Source organism: Calonectris borealis, chromosome 11 (genome assembly GCF_964195595.1).
Source record: "Calonectris borealis chromosome 11, bCalBor7.hap1.2, whole genome shotgun sequence".
Lineage (NCBI taxonomy): Eukaryota > Metazoa > Chordata > Aves > Procellariiformes > Procellariidae > Calonectris > Calonectris borealis.
In genome coordinates, this window is record NC_134322.1 from 10,135,001 (window position 1) to 10,160,740 (window position 25,740).

Sequence of the window (25,740 nt, forward strand, 5' to 3'; positions counted from 1 at the left end):
AAATCTGTCACATGAGTACTCAAGGACTACTAAGAACTGAAAAAGAAACTTTGCTGATGTTTCAATCCAATAGTAGAGGAGTATCAGAATTAATTTGCTTCTTTTTTCATAATTGAAGGAGGTCTCAAAGTAAGAAAGTACTTTGAACTATGGCATATATTTTCCCTTCTTGATATTGCACACACCCACAGTGCGGGCGTTTTTTCCTTTTTTTTTTTTTTTTTTTTTAATCCAGATAGATTTTTGAAAAGCAAAGCTTTCTTTTTAAACTCAGATGCCGTAATAGAGGGGTTGACTTCTAGGGTACTCTCACCAATGACTGGCCGACATACCCTTTCTATGGCAACCAGGGGTTTGCAGCTCCTGCTGAATTTGACGGCAGTGAGATACTATGAACTCACTGACTAGCTCTATCTTGACTCTGGATGAGGCCAGGGCACCTGGCTCTCCCTCAATTTACAGTTCAGAATTAACCAGGAAACCTACTGTTGGCATATTCAACTTCTAATTTGGGAAAAGAAAATACAGTCTGGCAAGCCTGAAAGGCTGCTGACTCTGGTCTGCTGGAACAACGCAAATCATACTGCTCTGCACTGCATCCTGAGCTAATTGGTCTTTTCTTAGCTCGCACAAATCCTTTGAAACTGGTCTGTGTGAAGAGGAACCTGTGTAACATATCCACCGCATCTTCTCATTCTATGCCCAGCTTTAGGCATACACATTGGACGTTCTGACGTGACTTTTTTCTGAGATTTTTTTTGCTTCCATGTGAAAGTATAACATGGAAGTGGGCGTAGCATTTTTTGGAGCTTTCAGGTTCCATTAGGCAAGCTAGCACTCACTAGGAAATAGTGGCATGAAAATGCCTGTCGAGCAGCTGCCTAAATGGCCTCCAGTTCTTATCAGCAGACCAAATACAGTAAAGTGTGTATTTAGACTGCAGAGAGAGGCCAGGTTGGCATTTTTATTTAGATATTAATTAAGCTGATAAATTAATAGCTATTTTCCCTTTGTCCATATTTTTGAAAGAGTTTCAAGGTTGGTTTTTTTTCCCTCCTTCTAGAAGCACTTGTTCTCTATCTTCCTAACCATAGCTCTTCCCTGAAGGCTGCAAACCTAATTATGAGAGGACTAAAAGAATTGATTAATTTCCCAGTAGCACCATGTCTTCAGTCATCATGTGTGACCATTAAGTAACAGTTAGGTTTCTTAGCTTGCTGTCTTTTTAAACCCATCTTCTGGCCTGCAGAGAGCAGCAGTGCCAAGCACCAATAGGTGTCTAGGCACAAAAAGTACTATTGACCCTGAAATTCAGATTACTAATTCACTTCCAGTACTTGTTGCAAGCATTATTTTTCAGATGATATAACATCTTGCTATATGACGTGGTAGGATCCAAGCTAGCAAAACTCAAAGACATCCTGCATTATTAAATGTCTTCAATCATTAATAAATAAATCAGTTTCTTCTTGAAACTAAGTTAAAACCCCAAAGCAGGTTTAAAAGGCTAGAAGTACTTGTGCCACTGGGTAACAAAACATGAATTCTGAAAAATTAAAAAGATAAGTTCAATTTTCTTTTTTACAAAGATGGCAAACAGAAAAATACAGAGAGTCCTGGAGGCCTTGGTTTCTCCACAGTAATTCTCATTAACATAAATTTATAACAATATGTATGTGAAAACTGAATTTTTAAAAATGATCCCCCAAGTAAAACTCAATCACACTGGAGTTTTCAGACCTTTGGTTGACCCATGCATGGCTCAGGTGTGATTCTGGGCAATCTGTTGATTTCCCCATTCCAGGATATTAATTTCAGAATTTTGGTTTTTTTTTTCGTGTTGCTGTCATCTGTCACCCAGAGGGGTTTGGCCAGTTCAGTTATTTCTGCAGTAGCCAAACAGAAAAGGCAGAGTGTTAATAACAATATAGCACTGCCAGGAAATAGTCATGAACGGTGAATTCAAGGCTATACTAGAAAAGAACTGTAAGCAGATTTCAGATTAATAATTTTAACGAAAATAGATGGCATATCCTAAATATTTCAATTAGTACCCATAGACAGAGGGAATTAAGATTTAACAATTAGAACTTCTGCTCACGCCACTGCTGCTGTTCTGACACAAACAGATTACACACCCAGATTAATTTTGGGAATAAGATTTAAAATAATCATTAATTTTCTTTAGAAGTAAGAAAGAATGCCCTTGGACCTGGTTGGTATGCCATCTCTGTATGATTCACTTGGCTTTGAAAACCAGAAGCATTGTTACACATCTGATTGGGGAATATTACTGTTTAATAGATCTGAATGCAGTGGGTAAAACAGAAGTTTCTGTAGCCCCTGCAATCAGATTAGGTAACATTTTATTTAACTTTTAAAAATAAAATTCCTGCTATTCTTGTTACCAGGGAAAGTTCTCAGACATGTAAATCACTAAAACTGCCCCACATATTTCAGCAGAATTCATGCCATGTTTACAAGCAAATATAAAATGAGGAAATCCTTCTCAGATACAAAAGCTCTTACTGCCTATTGTTTTTCCCAGATTTAAGCATAATTTCCTGTTATATACCAGAGTTTTAATGTTAATCCACTACTGACATGTCATTTTTATGGGCATTTTCAAGAGTTCAAATGACAGCATGTTGATCATTTTAACAATTCTTAGCTCTCAAGCAGCTCCTGTTTTCTTTGAAATCCAAAATATTCAACAGAAATTACATGAGCGCATACACCAGTCTGTCATATGAATGATGATCTTTGAACACATTTCAGGAAAAAGTGTGTGCTATTCTAAACAGCTTTAAAAATAGCTTCTGTGCAGACAGATTGATTTCTGCGTAGTGGTATTTTGTTCTCTTCTGCCTGTTTAAACGAATCACCTTTACACCATAAAATGTGAGAGAAAATGGAATGATGAGTAGGGGAATGAGTGATATGTATGGGAATCTTGAGGATGACACAGTTCCATTGTGTTTTTGCAGTGTTAATCTTTCCAGCTGTAAAATTACAGAACACTTAAGTCCAGGATTTTAGGGCAGGTTCGGTATGTCCTTTCCTGAACCTATGATTGGGTGGAAGACTCAGAAATCTTTCTATTGCAGACTTTCTGTTAAAGACGAAATGCACGGCCAAACCGGTTTGCAGAAACAGATGTAGCTGTTGCTTTTCTACCAGTAAACACTAAAGCAGAGATTTGGAGTAATTCTCAGAATAAAAGATAAAAATAGAATTGAATAATTGCCAGTTCATCAACATACGTTATGTCTACATTAGCAAGTAATTTGGGCACAACAGGAATGGATCAGTACACCAAAACAATTTGTTCTCAGGCCTTTACACTTACACAATCTACTTTTCTAGGGTTTCACTTTGGACTAGATTTAGTCTGGTCTCCAGATTAAATGTCTCCCACACATATGGTTTTACATCAGCCAAAGGATCAGTCATTGCTACAGACTGCAATGTCCCCATCAGGTCTTGGAGCAAATGAGGTGCAAGCCTAGAGTGAAGTTTCTTGTTTAATTTTCTCCAAGAACAGATTAGCTCACATGCGCCAAACTATTCTGCAAACCAATCCAATACACTGGAATTTGCCCCCCAAAATGCTATGTCTTCAAACCAAAATGCTAATGTAGATAACTCTCTTCTTAGACCACTTTGTTCTCACACACTGTATCATCATCTAATGGCCATTTCCAGACATTTGATTTTCATTCAAAAACCTGTATCAGTTCATCTCTTATCACATCCTCTCCCACAAGGCACTCTCACAGCTGGCACCTCCATCTTCTCCAGTAACCCTCCTCCTGGGCAGCAGAAAACCCCAGGAATGGGCGTTCTTGCTTGACAGGTCTCCTGTTATAAATTGGCTAGACCTTCCCAACCCTTGCAAGAGGCTCCCTTCAAGAGTTCCAGGTCAGAGGATGAGCACTTGCTTGTACTTTTTCAATCTAAACTAGCATTCATTTTTTTAAATATAAAAAATAAATTGCTGTGCAGCTTTATCAAATCTGTGCCCTTATAATATGATGGAAGACAGAAGGTAAACAGTCATTTCTTTAAATTCGTTTATTCAGAACTGTCTGTGGTTTCACCTTTCCAAATGAATTAGCAGCTGCTTTAAGTCCATGGCACTGTTACATTAGAAGCCAAGTCCTCTTTTAACACAAGCAGAAAAAGCAATGAAAGTTTCTTCAACAACATTGTTCCATGAGACTCCTGTCCTAGCCTGATGGGATTGTACCTCCCAATCCATTCTCTCCCTCTTCACTGAGATTATCATCAAGAATGCAGGAACGGATAGTGTTTGTTGCAATGTTCTTCTGTGGACTGTTCACAGCAACTTGTTTTACAAAGCGCAGAAGTTAACATGCTATCAGCATGAATACTATCTTTCAACTGGTCCCAAATCTAAACTAATGACCATGCAAAGACTACGAAACAATCACAAGGAACTGAATGGCACATGGAATTGATATTTGAACCATGTAGTCTGCTGTCAATCCTATATATCACTTTGGTTTTAGATATGGCCGCATAGTACAATTTGCTGGCCCAACTATCACCCTTACACCTGTGTCAACTGGATCTTGTGCAATTACAAACACTAGCAGGATAATAGGCCTACTGTCTAGCTCATAAATTACTTAGTGTACAGCAACTTTATTTCAAAAGCTGTAAGAAAAATACAGAATGTACACGTAGGACTGGAACTGGTTGATAGATATACAACTAGCGGAGGAACTATATTTCATTCCCCTATATGAAAAAAGCAATGGACAAAATACCTACAATAATGTATCTGGAGGATTTAACAGAAGATATTGCTTGCACTAAACTTAGTTTATTATCACTAAAAACAACTGAGAATGCTCAAGAGTAAAATGATCTGCAAAATGGAGAGGCCTGTTAGTGAATCACTCCCGGGAAAGCTCAGCGGCTTACAGAAGTTTTACCAAAACTTAACAAGATCATGAGTTTTAAAAATCTTAGTTTGTTCAGTGCTCATGCATATCAAAGGGTCACTGACAGCATTTTCAAACGAATTTAAAAAACAAGCAAATGAAATTATTTATATTCCCTTCCTCTGCAACTTTGAGAATGTATGATTTTGACATTACAAGTGAAAATTCAAATAGAAAAACAGAAAGGCGTAATATAATTCAGAGTCTGCAAGTCTTCTGTTTTTGTTCTTTTCTGAATGCTCAGGTCTACTCAGGTCTCACTGAGTACTGTGAGTACAAGAAACCAAACTCTACATAAAAATTGACTTAATGTAACAGTAATATATGAATTCATTGTCACCAGATATAAAGATAAATGAATGAACTGAAAAGTACACATAGAAATTGCATGAACGAGCTCAGTTCTGCTTTTTGGAGACTTGAAACAAATGTTTGTTCCATAAATTTGCAAGGCTAAAAGCTTTAAAGATATTTATGCTCACTTCTTATTTGGCTAGTATACCTTCACTGCTTGTGAGCTTACTGACTACTTCAACACAGCCTAAGACTCTAGGTACTTTCACAAAATAAAAAGTCACATTTAAAGCAATGTACACAATAAAGAAAACATAACATATTGATTACCCATAGCCCCAATTTCTAAGAATCATTGAATGCAATGAATGAGTTATCACTTTTGAGGGAGAAAAAGGTGGAGGGATGCAGGATTAATAAATAGGCTTACTTTTTTATTCTAAAGAAGGTGTTACCACATCAGACTGATTTCAGATATGAAACAAAAACTTCCACATACCTCAGACCTTTTTCATTACCCGCCTTGCCAACCTCAATGAAGCCAAAGCTGGTGCAAACTGAGAGGAGATAGTGCAACTGCACATGCTTCACTAGCTTACAGGGGATCTAAAAGACAGAGTAAAAATATTCACAGGCAGAGAAGCTTTATCTACAGTGGACCTCCTACCGGGAACTGCCGTGGTATTAACAATGATGGGAAACATTTGCCTGTAACGATCGCTGAACAAAACTACCAGTTATCCATTGAAGACAATGCTAGCTACTCAACAGAACTTGTTTTTCATTTGACCATACAACAAAGAATTAAAACCACCGCAGATGGATGCTTCCTCTTTTTTGTGTAGAATTTATTATATGTTCTGTTCCCTTTGTCACAATATTGAAGGGGGAGGTATTGTTAATATAATTTCACCGCTGTCCTCAGTAAAAATGAGTCTAATTAGGGTGAAATGGTATTTTATTCACTGAGAAAACAGGCATCCATCCTAAATTCCTTTCAGTGACTAAGGCATGATGACACATTTGGCATTAATTACATAGTGGTGCTATAACACTTATTTGCGGTGACTGCCACTAAAAAATATTTTCCTACTCCTACCTTCAGAAAATCTCTAGAAATAATCAGTGTAACCTGCAGCAAAAATCAATTTCCAAGGAGCAGTGTGCTTTGGAATATCTACTGTTATAAAAAAGCACCGAGGGATTATTTGCTCTTGACCACATTGAGAAAAATCATTCTGTCTCACTGCCTCCTCTTCCTTCCTGAAATCCTTCCCTTGTTCTCCAGTGCGTCCACAAGGTTGCTGGAATTATCATTTGCTTTGCCTCACACTCATCATATTTCATCTCCTCTTTGAATTTCATTCACAGGTTTCAACTCCCCTTTCCAAACTTCCTGTCTTTACCCTTCATGTCCGTACAACATCTCTGTCATTGCCTCCAGTGCCTGCTTTGTCTCTAGACCTTTGTGCTGTCTAGACAGCTGAGGTAAAAAATGCACCTCAGTACTTTTTTCAGAAAATATACAAATACATTATTCAGGATACTACCATGTCAAAGCCTGGGGATTAGGAATACATGAGAATAACATGTTGCTGAAAAGAATGGTAAGACCACTACAAGATTCCATCTGCTACCAGACCAGCAAGCTGCTTCTAGCAACAAGCATGAAAACTCTAGGGATAACAGTTTGGACAACAAAAATTACTGTAAGGATGATGGTTTTTTTAAAAATTTTTTTAAATTTCAATGCTTTGAATTGCCTTTTTTCCTTTTTGCAGTAATGACTAGTATAAGCATATAAGCAATGTTACTCCAGCTATAACACAAAAAATCTGGACAGCTCCAGGTACCTCTTAGCCATCCTGTACTGAAATGCCTATCTTAAGTCATTAAGCAATTATGAACTATACTGGAAGAAAACTGCCCTTAAAACCTTTTTTCTCAGAACTTCACTTCTTTTTCCAAGCCTGCAAGTAATCTTAACAATGAAAATGGTAACATAGAAGAAGTTAATTCAAGTTATTATACCTGACCAAAAAATGCAAAATTTTTCAGCCTGTCTCAACAATCATTGTAATAATTGCTAACAAAATCAGCAAAATCCATGTTTTCACGTGCCTCCCAGGGATAATATGTATTATCCAGTGTACCCAATACCCTGGTTTTGTCTCAGATGTGAGCAAGGCTGAAGCTCCAGCTGGAAGTTTTTACAGCTATAAGAGCTGACCTAATAATGTAAAGATGACAATTCAGAGTTGGTCCTCTATGCTGCCCGATGACCTCAGTTTGAAAACATCAAAGTGGATGAATGCTAAGAGAACACTCACTGGAGTTTGTTAGCTTGGTCTGTGGTCCCCAAACTCCTGGAGTTTTCAATATGCATAACATTTCCTCCCTATTTTCCAACTTGTAATTTTTGGGCTATAAAAACTATTTCCCCACTCTGAAAGATTACACAACTCACTGGTATGCTATTGTTAGAGGAAGACACAATAAAGGAGGACATATTATAAAATACGTAGGGGAAAAGGTTGGGTAGAGATGGAAAAGGAAAAGAACAGTGAGCACAGAACTAAAGTGAAGTATTTATTAGTGAGAAAGGAATGGGAATGAGGGAATGATTAAAATATTATTTACATACTTATATTTCCATAGGCAACTGAAAATTTGTTTATAACTGCAGCTAAGTGTAATAGAATGATGTGAGGCATTGCTGGAGAGTTATTATTGACTGCTCTTATCACTTAACATACTGGGAAGGTAGAGAATTTCTATTAGCTGGAGACCCTTCAAAACTTATTAGTACTCTGTATTCTTGAGCATAGAAGTTCAAAGTTCATGATCAACTTATATCAGGTAGCTGCTCACCCTACCTCAATTTCTCTACCTATAAAGCACAGACGCCCTATTTTCAGTTTCTTTACCTGTAAAGAACAGAGACAAATAGCTGCCTTCCTGAGCTGTTGAAGGTCCTCTAGCTTATCTTGAGCATGCTTTCAAGTAAACACAGCTATGCACTATAAGCAGATTATTATTAGATTTATCTGTCATTAAATGATATTATAAAGTAGTTAAATATCTTCTTTACTACTTCTTGAAGAAAAATCTAGTTTAATTTTTGGCACATTTGATAGCCTTTTCTAGGATTACCAGTTCACCAGCTGGACATAGGCTAACAAAGGAATAAATAAATGAGTGACTGGTCCATACCAGGATACGTGAAAAAATGAGAATAGTGAACCTTAGTAGTAAATTAAGCATGCCAAGTTACATGCAAATATAAACCTTTTACAGGAGCAGCAGAAGTTATTAAAGCAACAAAGCTGTCCCCCAGCTTTCCTAGTTTAACTAGAATCGTGCAGGATTCCTAACAACACAAAATACGACATGCAAAAAAAATTAAGAAGTAACAGATGCTGCCAGGCTTCCAGAATATTTTCCTGCTGATGGGAACAGAATCATCCCTCATGATTTTACAGACTGAAGCTCATTACTTTGATCAGCTTCTGCTAGAAGCTTACAATGGCCAGGGCTATTCCTAACAACTTCTTTTGCAGGTGTTGGTTTTGTATTTCCTAGGTATAAACAGAAAGAAGAATCAGACACATTCTATGTTGCAACCATTTCTTCTTTCAGAGACATGTTTATTTGGTTTGTTTGCTTTCTTCTTTTTTTTTGGCAAGACTTCACAAACATTTTTGGGGAAGAAAAATAGATTTAAAAATCATTATTATAAGTCAGTGCAGACTGTATAATAGAAAGACACTTACTGAAAGTAGGAAAGTATGTAATCTTGTTATGAAAAAAACTAGCCAAACTTCACCCGACCATAGGATGTACCTGCAACTTGTGAAAGGCCACACCTAATTTCCACAGCTCATTGTCACTTTTAGTCACTTTCATACTTCATAATATGTAAGATGCAGCCAGCAGAAGACACTTGCTACAGAAATAATGTTATAAATACACTCCCAAATGAGATATATTTATAAAAATGTAAGAAACCACAGGATTTTCAATATACCTTTCAGAACAGATTAAGGCACTGCCCTTGAATTTTATTGTGGTCTACATTTCAGACAGGGTATAACAAATAAGCACAAGAGGAGAGGAAAAGAGAGTAGTGGTTACAAAAAAAAAGGATAAAATAATGAGAATATGTATGATACTCAGTAACTACCTGCAGGAATTCATATCAGCAAAAATACCTGTCATAGTAGAGTCTCATCTGAAGTGCCTATAACTCTCAAGGGACTAAGCAGCCTTGATAGATTCTATGACATAGAGGATTAGGAAAAAGAAACAAAATGAATGAAGAAAACAACTTGAGAGATAGCAAAAGTAAATAAAATGGAATTTGAGAGGAGCAGAACAATAGAAGAAAAGAGAACAGGAGGGGGGGGGAAATGTTTATTCTAAAGCTTCCTTCTCTGCCATGATAACACTATTGCATTCCTTATCAGCCAGAACCACATGGTCAGATTTGATTTTTCCTTCATGCCCTGAGTCTGAAAGAATCAGAAGAATGCCACTTATTCCTCCATCCAGCCACTAAGAGGCAAACTTTTCTCTCTCCTTACTGCCAGCTGGTCTCCCAAGATTAATTCACCTTTCTCCTTTCTGAATTTATTCCCAGTTTCCCAAAGTCATATCATATGCAAGTGGCCTAGATTACCACATGAAACTTTTTCGTTAACTTAACCAGTTCTTTGATGCTTCTTATTTTGCACATTCGCTAATATTTTGACATAAAAACCTGCATCGTCACCCTAATTGCATATTTGTACTCTTAAGCCTTGGAATTTGCATTCCTGCATGACCATCTCTATTCAGAAATTTTTTATCTCGACGTTGACTTTACTGAATTATTTACGTACCTTGTTACATCATGGGAAATCATGCCAGTCTTCTGTGAGACACCATTGCTGCTTTAAGTTTTGCCAAAGACTGCTGCCAGGATCAACAGAGACTAAAAGTGCTTTGTGGATTTAGTGATTGTTCTCCATAGAGAACTCCATCCTCACATGACTTCTGTAAAAGAAAAAACAGTTTTTAATGTTAAAAGACTACGTAAAATGGAGCTAAATGCAAATGTATTCCCTCTTTGATTATCATCTTATGCAAATATAAGTCCATTTACATCAGTGGTGTACCTTGCAACAAGAAGAAAAATCTATCAGCTTTTCTCTTATTGAATATGGTCCATTAGTTTTTATATCATTAATTTTGTTCTTTCATTTCTTGTTTCCTATAGCTACTACTGCTTAAGGTTACTCAAAAATAATTGGGGTGGTTTCACTTTCCATGTGAAAGTACTAGTTAAAAAGCTAAATAGCCTTGAAACTTCTGCATTTATTTGATATTACCTACTCCTCAGTAACTCCTACCAAGATTAAACAAATTCTCTTAGGGACCATGTAAGATATGAACAGACTATGGATTAGGATGACTCTGTGCATTCTTTTGTATTTCCGCTTCCTCTCTCCTAGATGGATTCCCAAAAGTTTAAATAATGGCAATGCATATGGCCTGGTGATCTTCATAATGTATCCTTCTAATTAGTTCTGCATATATTAATGAAAATAGCTTTCTGCTATAGAAGACATTGTTGAAGGAAGCAGGAAAGCTGCGCTTTAATTTTCTCAATGAACATAAATAACACATTTTAAACATCTTTTATTCTGAAGTGAACCTTAGTCAAGAGTTGCCTATATCTAATGAAACAGAAATGAAATTCAGTGGCGCTTTCAGGGGCTCCCTTTACTAAGAAGGGAGTACAGACACCCTCTTGTGGAAGCTGCCCAGTGTTCCATGTGAGCAATAAAGCAGCACTCTCATCTCGGAGCATAAAACATTATTCCTGCCGACACATATTCTGCCTCCTTTCTAAAGAGCCCCAACCCTTGCTTTTATACTAATCCCCTTTTTTTCAGAGGGATTCAGGTAAAACTTGGAGAAAAATGGCCAATTCTGTATCATTCCATTCCACTGAAAAGAGCAAACAGGAGGACACTTACAAATACTTAAAAGTTATTTCAGCAAGTTATTTATGCCCAGAAGAGGTGTTCAAAGAATGAATGGTCTAGCTTTTCATTTTAGACTAGCAAATACACTGTACATACTAAAATGACCATTTTAGTAATTTTGTTATTTATTACATTATTTGTGCTGTCTGTTCCTTGAGTCCTCAGCATTATATTGAAATACCATTTCTCTCCCACAGCTCAAAGAAAAGCTACCAACTAAGAAGTGCTAATTTACTAACCAATAGCGACAAAGAAATACCAAAATGTTCAGAGTTTCAAATTAGAACAGTTGCCAGGGTCTTCAGACATATAAAATATTTTCTGTAGGCCGTGATGTCTGACATAAATACACTGCCAGAGTAAGGTCATCCAAATCAAAACCATAAATAGCGGAATGGTGGCAGAAAATATTAAAAACAATTACAATACACATGTTCTTTTCCCCTTAGGACAAAAGATTCTCATCATGTTCCTTTTTGTTATGCCAGAAATATTTAACTGATTCATGTTTTGTGGTATAAATACATAAGTCAGTTTCTGTTCCTCTTTCTTAACAGTTCATTTTATGTAACATACCAAAGTAAAGTATTCTGATCTCTAACATTTCTTTATCTCTAAACCTTGACTACCAAAAATAAACTTCTGATGTGGGCTCAGTGGAATATAGCTTCTAACAAGCAAATTTAGCAAAGGTTTGAAGATGGACTGACATGCATCTCTCCTGTTATTTGTAAACATCATTACTTTGCTTCAAGAGTCTGAAGCAGATATTTCCACTACGGAAAACTAAGGGAACAGACTGTTTTCTATCTTAACACTATCATCACAGGGAAGTAAAATCCAAAAGGAGAGAAGTGACATAACCGGGCCATGATTGATGCACGTAGGCAATTCTCAATGGAAGATAAGGATCGTGCTGCAGGCAAGGCTAAACAGGGAAGCAAAGGCAGCCCTAAGCACTATCTATAGTTAGCCCTAAAGTGGGAAGAAACAGTGATCTGGGTTCACAAGAGGTCATGCCAAAATGTTGCTTTTCAGTTTCAGGAGCAGTAGGTTCACATTGGCAAGACTGCATGCTTGAACAACCCCCATAGTCAAAGTTAGCTAAAGTCATGGAGTTTAGGGCTTTTTTTCCCTACAGACAATCATGCTATTACTTTTTATATGCAAAAATTGCTAACAAAAAGCAAATTTCAAAATCTCAAGTATGAGTATTCATGGAAACCAAAGTTTAAACAGATCAGTAAACAAGAGAGACAATGACCTGATTTCCACCCGTTATAAATAGGACCACGCCTCACCCACAATGATTTTGTGTCAGTGCCTGTGGGTGATGACAGAACTTTGTAGTTCACTAAATGCAATGCACTCAATATATTGGAAGTAGGGTGGAACATCACTTAACAAAAGTCTCTTCAAGTAGGTCCCTGGCAAGTAGTACTTAAAGAAGTCAGATGAGATCATATCATGTACATTAAATACTGCAAATTAAATATAAACCTTTTGCCTAGCCAATGACATGGCCAGTCTCATTGTTCTGGTCATGATACCTTGGAAAAATACTCCATAGCTTGAAAAATAAGATTTTTTAAATTGCCTGAGGGTAGACATACATAGTCCACAGTCCTGTGAAGAGATAAACATAACAAACAATATAGCTTTGTTAATGGTGTTTCTGCTTGTGCTAATACACACAGTAGTTCTCAGCTGAGCTATTTCTTGCTGATGAAAGTATTCTAGCTTCTTCAGAGTTAATACAGATCTCTTTGCAAAATACAATGTTATTCCTTGGACACATACTTTAATATTTCGACATTCTTTTCATAAGTTACTGCTCCTGAAATGACAATATTTTTCTGAGAGATTCGAGCTCTAGTGGTTTTTCAAGCCCACCTCCTGAATAAGATTCAGCCAGGCAGAGGAGAAAATCTTCAAATAGCTAGCATGATCCGTCATGATGAAACAGCTCAATTTGAAGAGAAAATATTCCATTATACAACAATTTCTCAAAAGGGCATGCTCTGTACAAGTCTAAATTAGAGACCAGTAGAATGAAAATACCATGGAGATGTGGATAACTCAATCCAAACTTTAATTGGCAAGTGTTTGGCGGTCTTAGATGCATTGCAAATGATTCCTTCCCCCTTCCCTCTCTCTCTAGCAGAATCTTTTGGTTATAAAACACCAAATGAGAAATCATAGCAGGTTTGCATGTCTTCAACCAGATCTAATATTGGGAAACTTTCCACTTGTGTACCTGCATTAGCAAACTTACTGCCAATACAACACACAAGCATCCTGCTCCTCTTTCTTGTAAAAGGTAACTGAGAGGCCTGTTTAATGGATTAGTACATTTCAGAAATTACTATACCATGAACAGGTTGATTGCTCCTCAGCAACAAGCATTACAGGAAAACTCCACAATGAAATTCACAGCCAAAATGGGAGACATCAGTACAACCGTCTGGCAAAACAACAATCCTTAAATCCTATCACATAAACTAATTAATTCTTTTTGTGCTGTGAACAGATGAGTGTTTGGGGAATAGCTTAGAATAAGAAACTGGATTTATACTATTAACAAGCAGATTAATCATTTTAATAGCCAGAAACCTAATAACAGCAAAGAAAAATGATAGCTGTGCTCTGATTCATAGCACGTGTCAGAATAATGCTAGTGTGAAATAATAAAATGAAAGGAGACAAATCATCCCGAAGAACATATGTTTTACTCCTGTGCAGTATTATTTAGTCTGTGTTGTTAATCAAATTTGGCACATTCATAATTTTCAACAGGAAAAACAAAGGAAAAGAGGAAAAAAGCATAGATACTCTCCCAAGGCAGCAAAGGCAGGTATTAAAAATATTCTCATCCAACCTGCATATGATTAAACATTGGTTTAGTATTTTTTCAGTATGAATAGAATAATAAATAAATTGCCAAACAGCAGATACAAGTAAAAAATCCTGTTTTCCACAATGAAATATGAAGGTATATGAGTGGAAGAGCTCACAGAAAAACTTAATGCTCTGCTACTTCCTCTGAATAAAGATGGCATACCTCTTTCTTGGACTTAATTTATGTTCATATCCATTCAGACCTTGCTCTTTTTGCCAGATTTGACTAAACGATGATAATTTGTACTACTGATACATACCAATGCATTTATATATTAAAATATTTAAAACATGCTCTATCTCACACATTACTGACAATCTTAAGGCAATTAAAAGCCTAATAAGCCCAGCCTTTTATGTAAATTAATGGCTTAAACAGCTGTATATGCTATTTTGGGTCTTCTCAACCATCTAGTTCTCTTTCATTAAAAAAAGAAAAAAAGAAAAGAGAAAGGGGAAAAGATCTGTAACTCTAGAACAGTAGGGGAAGAGTCTCTGAAAGTACGCTAACTATAATTTTATTTAACAAAGACTTAAAGAAAAAAAGGGAAATACTAATGCTTCCAATAAACCAAATATACCTTTAAGTCTGGTCAAATTGTATGCTGGCATAAGTTAACACACAAAACATGGACCAATTCTTTCACAAGTACAGCTTTTCTTCACACCATTTAATAATGCAAACCACTGTTAGGAGTAAACATAGATTTTATCTGCTTAAAAGGAAACTGAGATGAGTTGAATAGACCTGTATTCTTTCCTGCAGAAAAGATGTTCAATTTACAAACACGTTTATAAAGAGCTCTTTTTGTTTGTTTTCATGGAACACTATGCAATCAGAAATGAAAGTCTTCCAGGTGACAAGGACAGTCACAGCATAATGCTATTAAGAGATGCATTGAGATATTTCTGTACACAATTACATTTTGAGTACAATCACCTCTTTCTATGTAATATTTGCATCTATAAGTAACTAAGCACAGATGGTGTATAAGGCTACAAAACTATGGAAGTTTTCTGTGGACTCTCTGTATCAGCTACACACACAGCGACACAGAGTGCATGTGTTCTTCTTAATAATACAGCTAAGTATAATACATAGTTTTATAACAATGATTTATTACTAAATATTGATTTAAAAGTGGCTTAATTCTGAAACAAAAAAATCAAAAAGATTTGAAACTTCTTAGACATTGCACATTGAGATAAACAAAAGTATATTAAGTTCAAATATATTATGCAGCTTTGAACAAAAGTGTGATAAATCCACTTCACCGTTTGCTTACCAGTGTGATTAACCAGTCACCCTAATCAAAAGCTTAGCTCTGTGAAAAGCATCAATGTAATTTTAAGTGCTAAGTAGAAATTACTAGCAACACAGGAAATTAATTAAATCTCTTTTTCTGAAAACACTTCAGATTTCAAATCACATCTGATACTTCCAAAAGTATTTTATATTCGGCCAAGATGAACAAAGTTTCCTCCCTATTTCAATTAAACAATTTCAGCATTGCTTCTTAACACAGCTAGATGTAGGAAAGCGTAATTTACCAAACCTGGCCACACAGTGGTGCTATTTGAATAAAAATGGATTTTATTTCATCCTTAAAAGGTTTGGGTTGTGCTGAATACTTTTTGTGTAATAACCTTTGGTTTAAAAAACAACCCACAGAAAAGCCGGGTTCCATGTGGCTTGTTGTCAAAACTGGCTGATCATAACATGTAGCCCAGCTGTCCATACAAAAAACCGTTTTCTTTTAAGCTTCTGTAAGTTGTCCAGCATTGAAACCTTACAATAGTAAGCTTGCAAGAAACCCATGACAGTTGTAAAGGGATTAAATGTCCTGCGCAAGGATCTACACCATCATTGAAAATCACTGCCTTAAACTATCTGGAAAGTAAACACATAGCATATTCACTTAGCCTATCTTGCTATAGTAGATTTCAAAACTAAAATAAGTACAAACTGGAACATTTGTAATCAAAATATTCACCTAATGCATTCACAATATTCACCAATACTGTAGTGTTAAAGTCATAAACTTGTTTGTTGTGTTAAGCTGATGCACCTCCTTGACCAATACAGAGTGTAAAAGGCTACTTGATTGTAAAGACTATAGCTCAGCTCAAATTCCTGAATTTCAGCATCTTCCATTTGTGCAACTATACCATCACACGACTGAACCAGGAACAGAAGTACTTTCATGTACAATGACGCCTGAAAAGGTGTAAGCATTAAGGCAGGCGATCAGAAACCCCTCAGGCAGGCGTGAGGAGATGAAAAGCCGCTTCGGGCCCAGCAGCATCGCTGCCCTCTCAGCACATCCCTGCAGGAAGACAAGGGGCTCAGCCAAACCACTCCAGGGGAATGCAGGCCTCCTGCTTTCAGAGCTCCTGTCAGACTGGGCAAAAACACAAGGGAATCCAAATTTTTTTTTTTTTTTTTTTACTTGCCGAGGCCTTTCCCTGCTAGATCATGGTCTGGCGGGTACTCCTAAGAGGGCACAAATTCGAGAGGCTTACCCCTGTCTGGCAGTGTACCATTTGCACTAACCCCACCCGCGCTGAGCACGCCCAAGGAGGGGCAGTCGGCTTATCTGAACCGGTTTTAACATTTATTGCATTTTCCCCCCCGGCTCGGGATCCCCCGAAGACACCTCCTCCCCCCCACGCCCCGCCGCGCTCCCTCCCTCCGTTTTTGGGCCGCGCCGCCGCTGGGCAGAAAGAGCCCGCCCCCTCCCTCACGCTCGCTCCCGCTCATTGGTGGGCTCTGCCTCTCCAGCGCCCAATCGCTAGCTAGAATGATCGCCATGGCGACATGAACGCCGTGCGGCCTAGGCGCCAGCCATGGCCGCCTACAGACGCGGGGTGCTCATCGGCAACTGGAAGGAGGACGCGTGTTTGGAGGAGGTAGTGGTGGAGCCGGGCCCTTCCCTCCTCTCTGGCTCCCGGGGAGCCTCGCCTGTCTCTTCACCTCGCGGTGTTTCCCCCTAATTCTTTGAATTCCGTTTAAACTGAGGTTGTGAGTGCTGGATAACGTCTGCCCCCTCTCTCCTTTGCAAGCAGGACCGCATGAGGGATTTTATGCATAAAAGAGAACGAGGTGAACTTTTAATACAGAAAATAAACAAACTTCAAGATAATCTTTTAAAGAAGGTAATTTTTTAAGCAGATTATGTCAATCCTCTATGACTCCACATAGAATGGCATAGCTGCTATTAGTGTTCTTTATGCCTTAAGAATGATATGGATTAACATTTTTGTATGCTAAAATAATTCTGATATTAGGTTCAGATAATTCTGTAAAAAGTATGTATATTTTAATTTAGATACAGCTGTCGGTATCTAAGGATGGATTTGTTCGTTTTGGAGACACTGTGATGCTTTTGAACCCAGACAACAGATCCTCAGTGGAGAATTACCCTGGAGTGTGCAGCAGTCTGACTTTGGCAATTAATCTGGATGAAATATCCATGTATTTGGCCGAATCACTGCAAGCCCCTTGTGGAGTTAGCGCAGTCGAGAGCGTGGACCCTGTGGGTCGAAATACTTTTTGTATTTTAAGGTTTGGTACTTATATTCTGAGTTGTTTTCAATTATTATGTTAGCTTTCAGTATCTTGTTTTGAGAAATATGCAATTAAGTTTGCTAATATGCAAATGAATTTGTGTAAGGTTAATTTATTTAAGAAAGAGTCTCTAACTTCGGTCATGCATTAAGCTTGATTCTGCTCCGCATATTACTGTGAATAATTCCAAGGAAGTTTAAATCAGCTTAGAACTAGTGTGAAAACAGAATCGAGTTCACTGTATCATTTGGTAAACTCTGCAGCTGTTTTTAATGTGGTCATATTTCAGCTGTAGCATACAAAACATGTCCAAAAAGCACTTAGTTTTATTATTCATTCTCCTGCAAATAAGGTCTCTGAAGCAGAAATTTGGGTCAATGCTTTTGCTGTACATGAAGTGGACAGTGTTTCTGTTGTCCTAAAAAAACCCCTAACCAAACAGCATATCCTCTCTCTCAAAGACATTTAATTCCAGCTGTTTGTGGGAGAAGAAACAGAAGAGCAGGGTCCCACTCAATAGTGGAAGGCTCTGCCTGAGTGCATGTATTTAACCGTAATAATAGTGCATAAGAGTACAAATTAACCCATATAATCCTGATAGAGCAAAACACTTCAGGTTAGACCTAAGAAAGCATTCTGATGCCAAGAGCATAATTTAGGCCTTCTAGAACTGCAACTAAAATATTTTTGCTTAGCTGCTGTCTGATCTTAGAGTTGTTGGCACTGAATGCTATGAAGCCCCTCACTGACTACTAAGTTCATCAGCTATATAAGTTTTTCACACTGAATATACTTAGAAAGCCTAGCACTTGATTTAGTGATTCTTCCATGTAAAATACAGAAATCATTCTGGAAATAGGGATATACCAGCATGTATATTGATGTAATTATTGACTAGCAGTTACATATATTATTAGCAGTTACATATATTATGTTAAGTTACAGACAAACACAAACACACACTGTTCCGCTTTTAGTCTGTGCTTTTTCAGATGCTTGTATTAAGTATATTTTAAAGGGGGCCTCAGTGCTGAATTCCCATTGGTTTTTCATTGGATGTTATCTTTCCACCTTGCATGTTAATGAATACATCATAAGAAGTAATCGATACAGCCTGTTTCTATTCTGTTAAATATTTTAACCAGTAAGTCAAGTATGAAATGTCTTTTCAGTTAAAACCAAAGCAAAAAATAATAGTGAAGCTGTTTATTTGAATGTCTCTCTCTTCCTTTTTAAAATTTTAACAGTGTTGATGGAAGTGCAGTGGATGAACCGATTAGATTTGGGCAAAACTTTGGTCTTGGGACAACAGGAGGTTTTTCTAACCAAATGGTAAGGCAATAGAGTTGCAAATGGCAATGGTAGCGTATACTGATTGTGTGCATTTAATTACTCTATGTATATATTAAAAGCTGTACAGTAGTTCAACATCTTAACTTTACAGAACAGATTCAGAATCATACATAAATCAAGATAAGCAATACCTATTTAGAAAGTTTATGTAACTTGCCTGAGATCAGGTGTGTAGGCCAAGGGGGCTGTCAGCCAGAATGACTGGATAAAAGAGATTTTAAAAAAGAAAAGAAAAAAGGAAATTAAAATTAGCTTGTGAATCATGAAAGAATTCATCATTAGAGGGAGATTTTTTTTTACTTCTTCTTTAAATAAATCCAAAATGAGAAGATTTCATTCCTTGTGAAGATAAATCTACAGTGAGTATATGAAGTAACACACTATTTATTATTCTGAGGGAGCAGATTTGTATTAAATGTTAGTGTTGTTTCCCTCTGCAAGTTAGAAGCAAATAAGACATTACATGTTACATATGCACTCAAAATAAATCACCACAACTTTGGAAAAATTTTTCCTCTTGACAACTACTTTGGTGAGAGAGAATCTTTCGAATGTAAATTCAATTTTAAATGAGTATTCACCGGTCTGCATATAGAACAGCTACTTAATGAGTTTATCAACAATATAGAATCTATGTTATGGGTTTTGTATGTGTAGCTTTAGCTTGGCAGACTGATTTTTCAGGAGCTGAGAGAAAATTTTTTCTGTTGAAAAATATTTTTTTAAAATTACATATCTTGTTTCTTTTATATTTATACTGTCCTTAATATATATTTTTATTTACAGTTATATCTAGCAAGTGACCATAAATCATTTATAAGATTTGCTAAAAAATCTTACCTTCAGCAAGTATTTTTGACAGATGAGCTTTCCTATTTGACTTGCTGGCAAGCTACCTTCTTGGATCCACAGCTGCGTCTTGAATATGAAGGATTTCCAGTTCCTGTAAGAAATTAAAACTGTAGAAAATGTTATGAAGATTTAATTGAAACAGTAGATGGAGTACTTAGAAAAAAGTTATGTCCACTTTATTCATATATTTTCCTTATGTAAGTTCTGACCTGTAATTTTAGGAAGGGGGACAGGGAAGAAACACTCTCTCTAACCAGGGAATCTGCATATACAACTAACTAGGTTCTGGTGTTCATTTTGAGGTTGACTTGCTCAGTTTTTCTCATCAGAATTTTTTAAAGGTTGACACTATCATGTTGTGAGGATGCAGTACTTGGAATCTGCTTTTCAGGACTTCCGAGCACTAAATTCCATTTCCAATATTAGGAGCTGTGATTAATTAAGAACTCCTGTACCTTAAATTTAAAAAGCATTAAAAAAAACCCTAAGGCATCTGAATAAGTGGATGCTTTTCCAAATGTGGTTTTTAACCTTTTGTAAATACATAAAACAGATGCAGTATTTTCGTGTTCCACATAACTGCTAGGTTTCCTGAAGTGCTGGGTGTATAGCAAAATATCATAAATGTAACTGTTCCTCTACAGCCTTGAACTGTGACTCATTTACATGAATCAGCTCACTAATAAACACAGTCAAAATTATGTAATTGTCAAAGACAACATTCTTTCTTCACAGTATTGGTAAATGGGGGTGACTAAAAATTAATTCTGCCATATTTAAAAAGTTGCAAATTTGTAAAATATAAAGGTCCATTTCTAGGCTGTGCCTTCAAACCATCTGTAAGTGGAATTACCCTGATGGTACAGGCCACTGGAATGACTCTCTACTAGTTGCTTGACTTTTCCCGCCCCCCCCCCCCCCCCCCCCCCCCCCCCCCGAAGTACCCAGCACAAGGGAGTGAAATGGAATGTATTGGACAGGAGAGTGTGTCTGACCTGAGGGCTAAGCATTTGGCTGGTCTGAGCTGTTAAGACAATTGTGTTGAGAACTGATAGGTTGTGAAATATCTCACTATCAATGTACAGCAGTCTCAGAGTGATACAGAGCAATGCAGGCTTACACTAAGCAGTAAATCAAAGCATTTAATTTGAATAAGAATACTTAAAATTAATGTAAAAATGTTTGTCAAGTGTCTTCCCGTGTTTTTTTCCAGGCAAACTCTAAAATGATTATTACTCATTGCCATACTAATCGGAGCTTAGCTGTTCCAAGGAACTTTTGGACAAGGTAAGAATACTGGCAGGGATGTGCACAATGGTGTGCCAACATCAAGAATTACTGTAAGAAGCAAGATAGTTGCTTTAGGAACGCACTGATGAAATGGAAAAGAACACAGAATGCACATTCTCCTTTCCCTTGTTTTATTTCTGGGCTGTAATGTGTGCCATTGTGTTGCTGCAATCGGTTCAGTCTTATTTGTTTTTTTTTCTCTGTAACTCATATCATATCATGCTTCTAGCCTTCTCTAGTTTCTTGGTCGTTCTCCCTTTGAATATCTTGAGCAATTACAGTTGTTTGGGTTTTTTTTGAAGAAAAAAATAGTATACTAAGAAACGTAAGGAGTAAGAGAACTAAATAAAAACACACTGCATAAAACTGTATATTGCTTATGTCCATATGAATCAATCTCTCAACAAATTGAAGTTAATCCAACAATTCAAGTTACTATGCATGCATTAAATTAATATTGATTAAGCATTGTTAGGGAGTATACCAATTGTTTCCCATTAAATTCTGAGCAAGATCTGACTGAGACTCTGTATCAGGTTTTTGAGGATGAAACAAGGTCTGAAAGTTTGAGGCTGAAACAGTTATTAAGTAGCCAGAGTCTTCCTCAGTCAGAGAGAAATGGTGATGAGAACCTAACCAGCTTGTACATACTGAATCGGTGCATCAGTGTCTTATACTGATGGGGCTGCTTTAGCTCTGAAGCTAGAAAGGTGGCATTTCCCTTTGATTTCAAATTACTAAATTATTCATAGGAAACAAAGTGGGCTATTGTGTTTCTTGTAAGGGTCTGATATTTGAAAGCACATGGTGATATTTCTGAATAAGCCAAGAAAAACATGAGAAAACCTTGAACAATTTACAGATAATGCAGATTTGCTGAATTTGTGTATATATTAATCCCCCCTGCCCATCCCCTTTTCTTTGACTTTGCAGGTCTTATTTTGGAAAAGAATATGAAGTAATTTGTCACACTTATCTAGACTCCCATAAAGCTGAAGAAGAAAAGAATTACTGGGTAATTGTTACAGGAAATCCCAGCGATGAGGACGGTACAATGATTGATAGGCCCAACCCTCACCCAGGTGGGATCAGAAAGAATGAGTTTCGTGAAAAGACATAGAATATAAAAATCCCAGACTATAGCCCACAGAGGTTGATGAGATTCTGATTCTTGTTTTTTCTGTTCAGATTTTAGTTTTAGAGATGTTTGTTTTAAAAACGGAAATGAAATTCTACCATTAGTAATATTGCATAATCTCATTAACTCATCAAGGTTATACAGTGGGCAAAAACTAATAAAATTTGATGAACCATGCATATCAGTGATGCACATGAAAAATTCATGAATCAGGAAGGGTTCATTTTCCCATTTTCATTGTTCACTGATGGCAAAAGATGTCAGAATCCAGGAAATCTAATATATTTTCACTACCTTACTGGCCTTCAGAGTATATTTAACCAATTCTTCCAAAACCAAAAGTGTCACACTTTTAAAAAGAATGAGCGTACAGTTTCCAAAACACTGAAAACCAAACTCATGCAAGCTATCATGGGATACTTTGACATTTAAAGTTCATCTGAAAGAAAGTTGGTTGTTGAGCTTGTTCCATGCTCTGTCTAGCACAATGTTGCCAATTATTAAAAAAATCATGAGAGGTCTCTTTACCTAGACATTGGCTTCAGATTTATGCGAATTAATTTTAAAAGGTATAAATTGATTTTTTTACCTTTGTCCATGTATTCTAAACATTTAAATGCCAAGTAATCAAGAACTTGATCACAGTGATACAGACTAGAGACCTCCGACAGCCTTATCCATGCGCCACTATTTTCCATTTGCCTCCTACTCTCAGAATTTTTCAATCCATAATCATCTCTACCAAGTTTGACAGCAAGGTAAAATTGTCAAAGAAAATTAAGCCCCACAAATTTCATGAAAATAAATGCCAAAGTAGAAAAAGAATAAAAGACACTGTAAGTTTATCCAACAAGAAAAAGATTGTAGTCTATCTTCATACCTAATTAGACACCAGACAACCCGCATGAAAAAAATGGTCCAAGAATGGTAGACATTTCAGCTGGAACTCACATTTTCTTATACAACAAAATCAACCAAGCATGAAATGCAAAGACATGGAAAACAGATGTCATTACTTCATAGAGTTACCTGTCTTTATAGGGAAGCTGAAACAGCACTACAGAGAATCTTCTTAATGTATGACATTCCGTTCTATCCGTTTAGTAAAGCTACAGGTATGCATATTCCATTTCTTACTGTACCACAAGAGTGGGCTCTTTCTGCACAAAGTAAGTGAATTTCTGAGTAAAATACTACATAAATCTCCATTCTCAAAGAGGATTCCAAAGATCTTCAATATACAGAAAGGTCAAATAAAACTTTTTAAGTTTTACCAAAACAAACCCACTAAACTTTCACAGAAGAAGGAACTGATCCAAACATCTTATGTCTTCAAGCTCTATCCCAGATAAACTATCTATATCAAACCCACTGACAAGGCTTTAAAAGTTCTTGCCTTTATTCAATATAAATTAAATCAGCAGACTGCAGAATAGGCTAACTAGCACTTGGTATACAGGGTCTCAGAGCAGGAGACAGATTACGGTTCCGTGACTTGCAGGTTTGTTCTGGGGGAGTGCATCACAGAGGACAGTTTTTGAATCACACTCCTCGTGTGCAAACCTTCACAGGTCTGTTATAGATGGGGTATCATAGAGGAAATTATCTTTAGGAACTTTTTCTTTCACTTTTTCTTTCACTTTCTATGTAAAGATATGAAACCTGACATGTGGCAAATGATGCATGTTTTTATAGAGGCACTGTTATTACTCCAACTTACAGAGATGAAAATTCTGCACAATTTCACGATAGGTTGACATAATTCTGCTTTGATTTTATAGGTATTAAACTAGAAGAACTTAGACTGTGTGAGTGCACTGCAGTATTTCTGGTTTGACCATTGTGGACATTTATTGGTATTAGGGACAGCTATTTTGAATCTGAGAAAGTTTCTTTCCTCTTGGTTAAATGTAAGAAACAAGAAGAGGCCTTAAGCCAAAACCATTGGTGAAACAAAGGTTCGTGTGAACTCATGCAGGAATGAGAACTGTGTGGGCAGAGTGCCTTGGCCAACTAATGTTATGGATAGGAGTGTTTGTGTGAATGTGTGTGCATTTGTGTGGGAGAGAAGCAACGCAGGCTGTACAAAAACAAGTTTTGTAAGGTCTTAGAGGAAAACCAAAGAGATAAACAGACACAGAAATGAGTACAGAAGTAGGTAATGTTGGAATTAGGTGCTGATTAAAAGTGGCTTGGAGACTCTTGTGTGTATTTTGATCAGTCTGTGCTCATGGGAAAGGACTTCCCGAGCTGTTGGAAAATAAACAGGATTGAATCAACAATTCCTGATTCCATTATCAGTTTTTCTTCTTGCCTAATACAGTTTTAAAACCACAGATTTGTGCATAGCTTCTTATATCATATAATACATATTTATAATTCAGCTGATTTGTGATACTGAATACAGATATTTATCTGTTACCTACTTTTTCTTTTAAAAGCTGTTTTTTACACTTCCTAATACTGTCCACATGATGGCACCACATATTTCTAAACAGCACAGTTATTGCTATATATGTAAAACAACCTGAAATGTTTAAATCCAAATGAGTCCCTGATACAATGCCACAAAAGCTAACCCAGTTAAATCAGGCTTGAATTCTGGGCTAGGAGATGTCATTAATGTTTTATCATGTTTTTGGAAAATAAAGTTAAGCAACAAAGGTAGATAGAAGAACGTAGAACATTGTGTATTGCATACAATCAACTTCTTAAAGCTAATTGGAATATTAATTAATTTGTAACCAAAACATACTTAGAGGAAATTATCTTTAGGAGCTTTTTCTTTCACTTTCTATGTAAAGATATGAAACCTGACGTGTGACCTCCCGTGCATGTTTTTCTAGGGGCACTGTTATTACTTACTCCAGTTTATAGAGAATAACATTCTGCACGTTTTCACAATAGATTGACATAATTCTGCTTTGATTTTGTAGGTATTAAACTAGAAAAATTTAGGCTGCAGTGTTTCTAATTTGGCCATTGTGGACATTTATTGATAAACACAGGATTAATATAAAGAATTATGGGATTGAATATTAGCGCAGAATCTGAACAATCCTGCAACTGCCAGTCAGAGACACAATATGGTCTAGTGGATAGGGTAATGGAGATCTGAACCATGCTCCAGACCTGACCATTGTGTAGCTAAGGGCAGGCACTGTATTTTGCTTGTCCTAGTATTGCATATCATGAAATATGGACAGTGATGCTTGCCTCGTTTGCAAAGCACTTTGACATATACCAATGAAAAGCAAAATCATGTATTGAGAAAGCTTTTAATGCTTCTTCCAAATTAGACCCAATATGGATAGCTCTACAAAGTACGTTGTGGGAAGATAAAACTCA

General features: G+C 36.8%; 1 protein-coding gene across 1 annotated transcript; it reads left to right on the forward strand.

The window, feature by feature from the left end:
- Positions 1-16,964: 16,964 nt before the first annotated feature.
- CFAP161 (cilia and flagella associated protein 161) lies at positions 16,965-25,347 on the forward strand. The gene is made up of 7 exons (XM_075159512.1): positions 16,965-17,101; positions 17,258-17,347; positions 17,521-17,756; positions 19,007-19,091; positions 19,899-20,057; positions 21,178-21,251; positions 22,188-25,347. The coding sequence occupies exons 1-7, from the start codon at positions 17,039-17,041 to the stop codon at positions 22,372-22,374; spliced, it is 894 nt and encodes a 297-aa protein (XP_075015613.1). The 5' UTR covers positions 16,965-17,038; the 3' UTR covers positions 22,375-25,347.
- The last annotated feature ends 393 nt before the right edge of the window (positions 25,348-25,740 follow it).

Excerpts from the sequence above, each read along its gene's own strand:
- CFAP161 (XM_075159512.1), top strand. The coding sequence starts at position 17,039 with ATGGCCGCCTACAGACGCGGGGTGCTCATCGGCAACTGGAAGGAGGAC. Across the intron at positions 17,348-17,520 it reads AAGATAATCTTTTAAAGAAG|ATACAGCTGTCGGTATCTAA; the intron begins GTAATTTTTTAA and ends ATTTTAATTTAG. Across the intron at positions 19,092-19,898 it reads GAGGTTTTTCTAACCAAATG|TTATATCTAGCAAGTGACCA; the intron begins GTAAGGCAATAG and ends TTTTATTTACAG.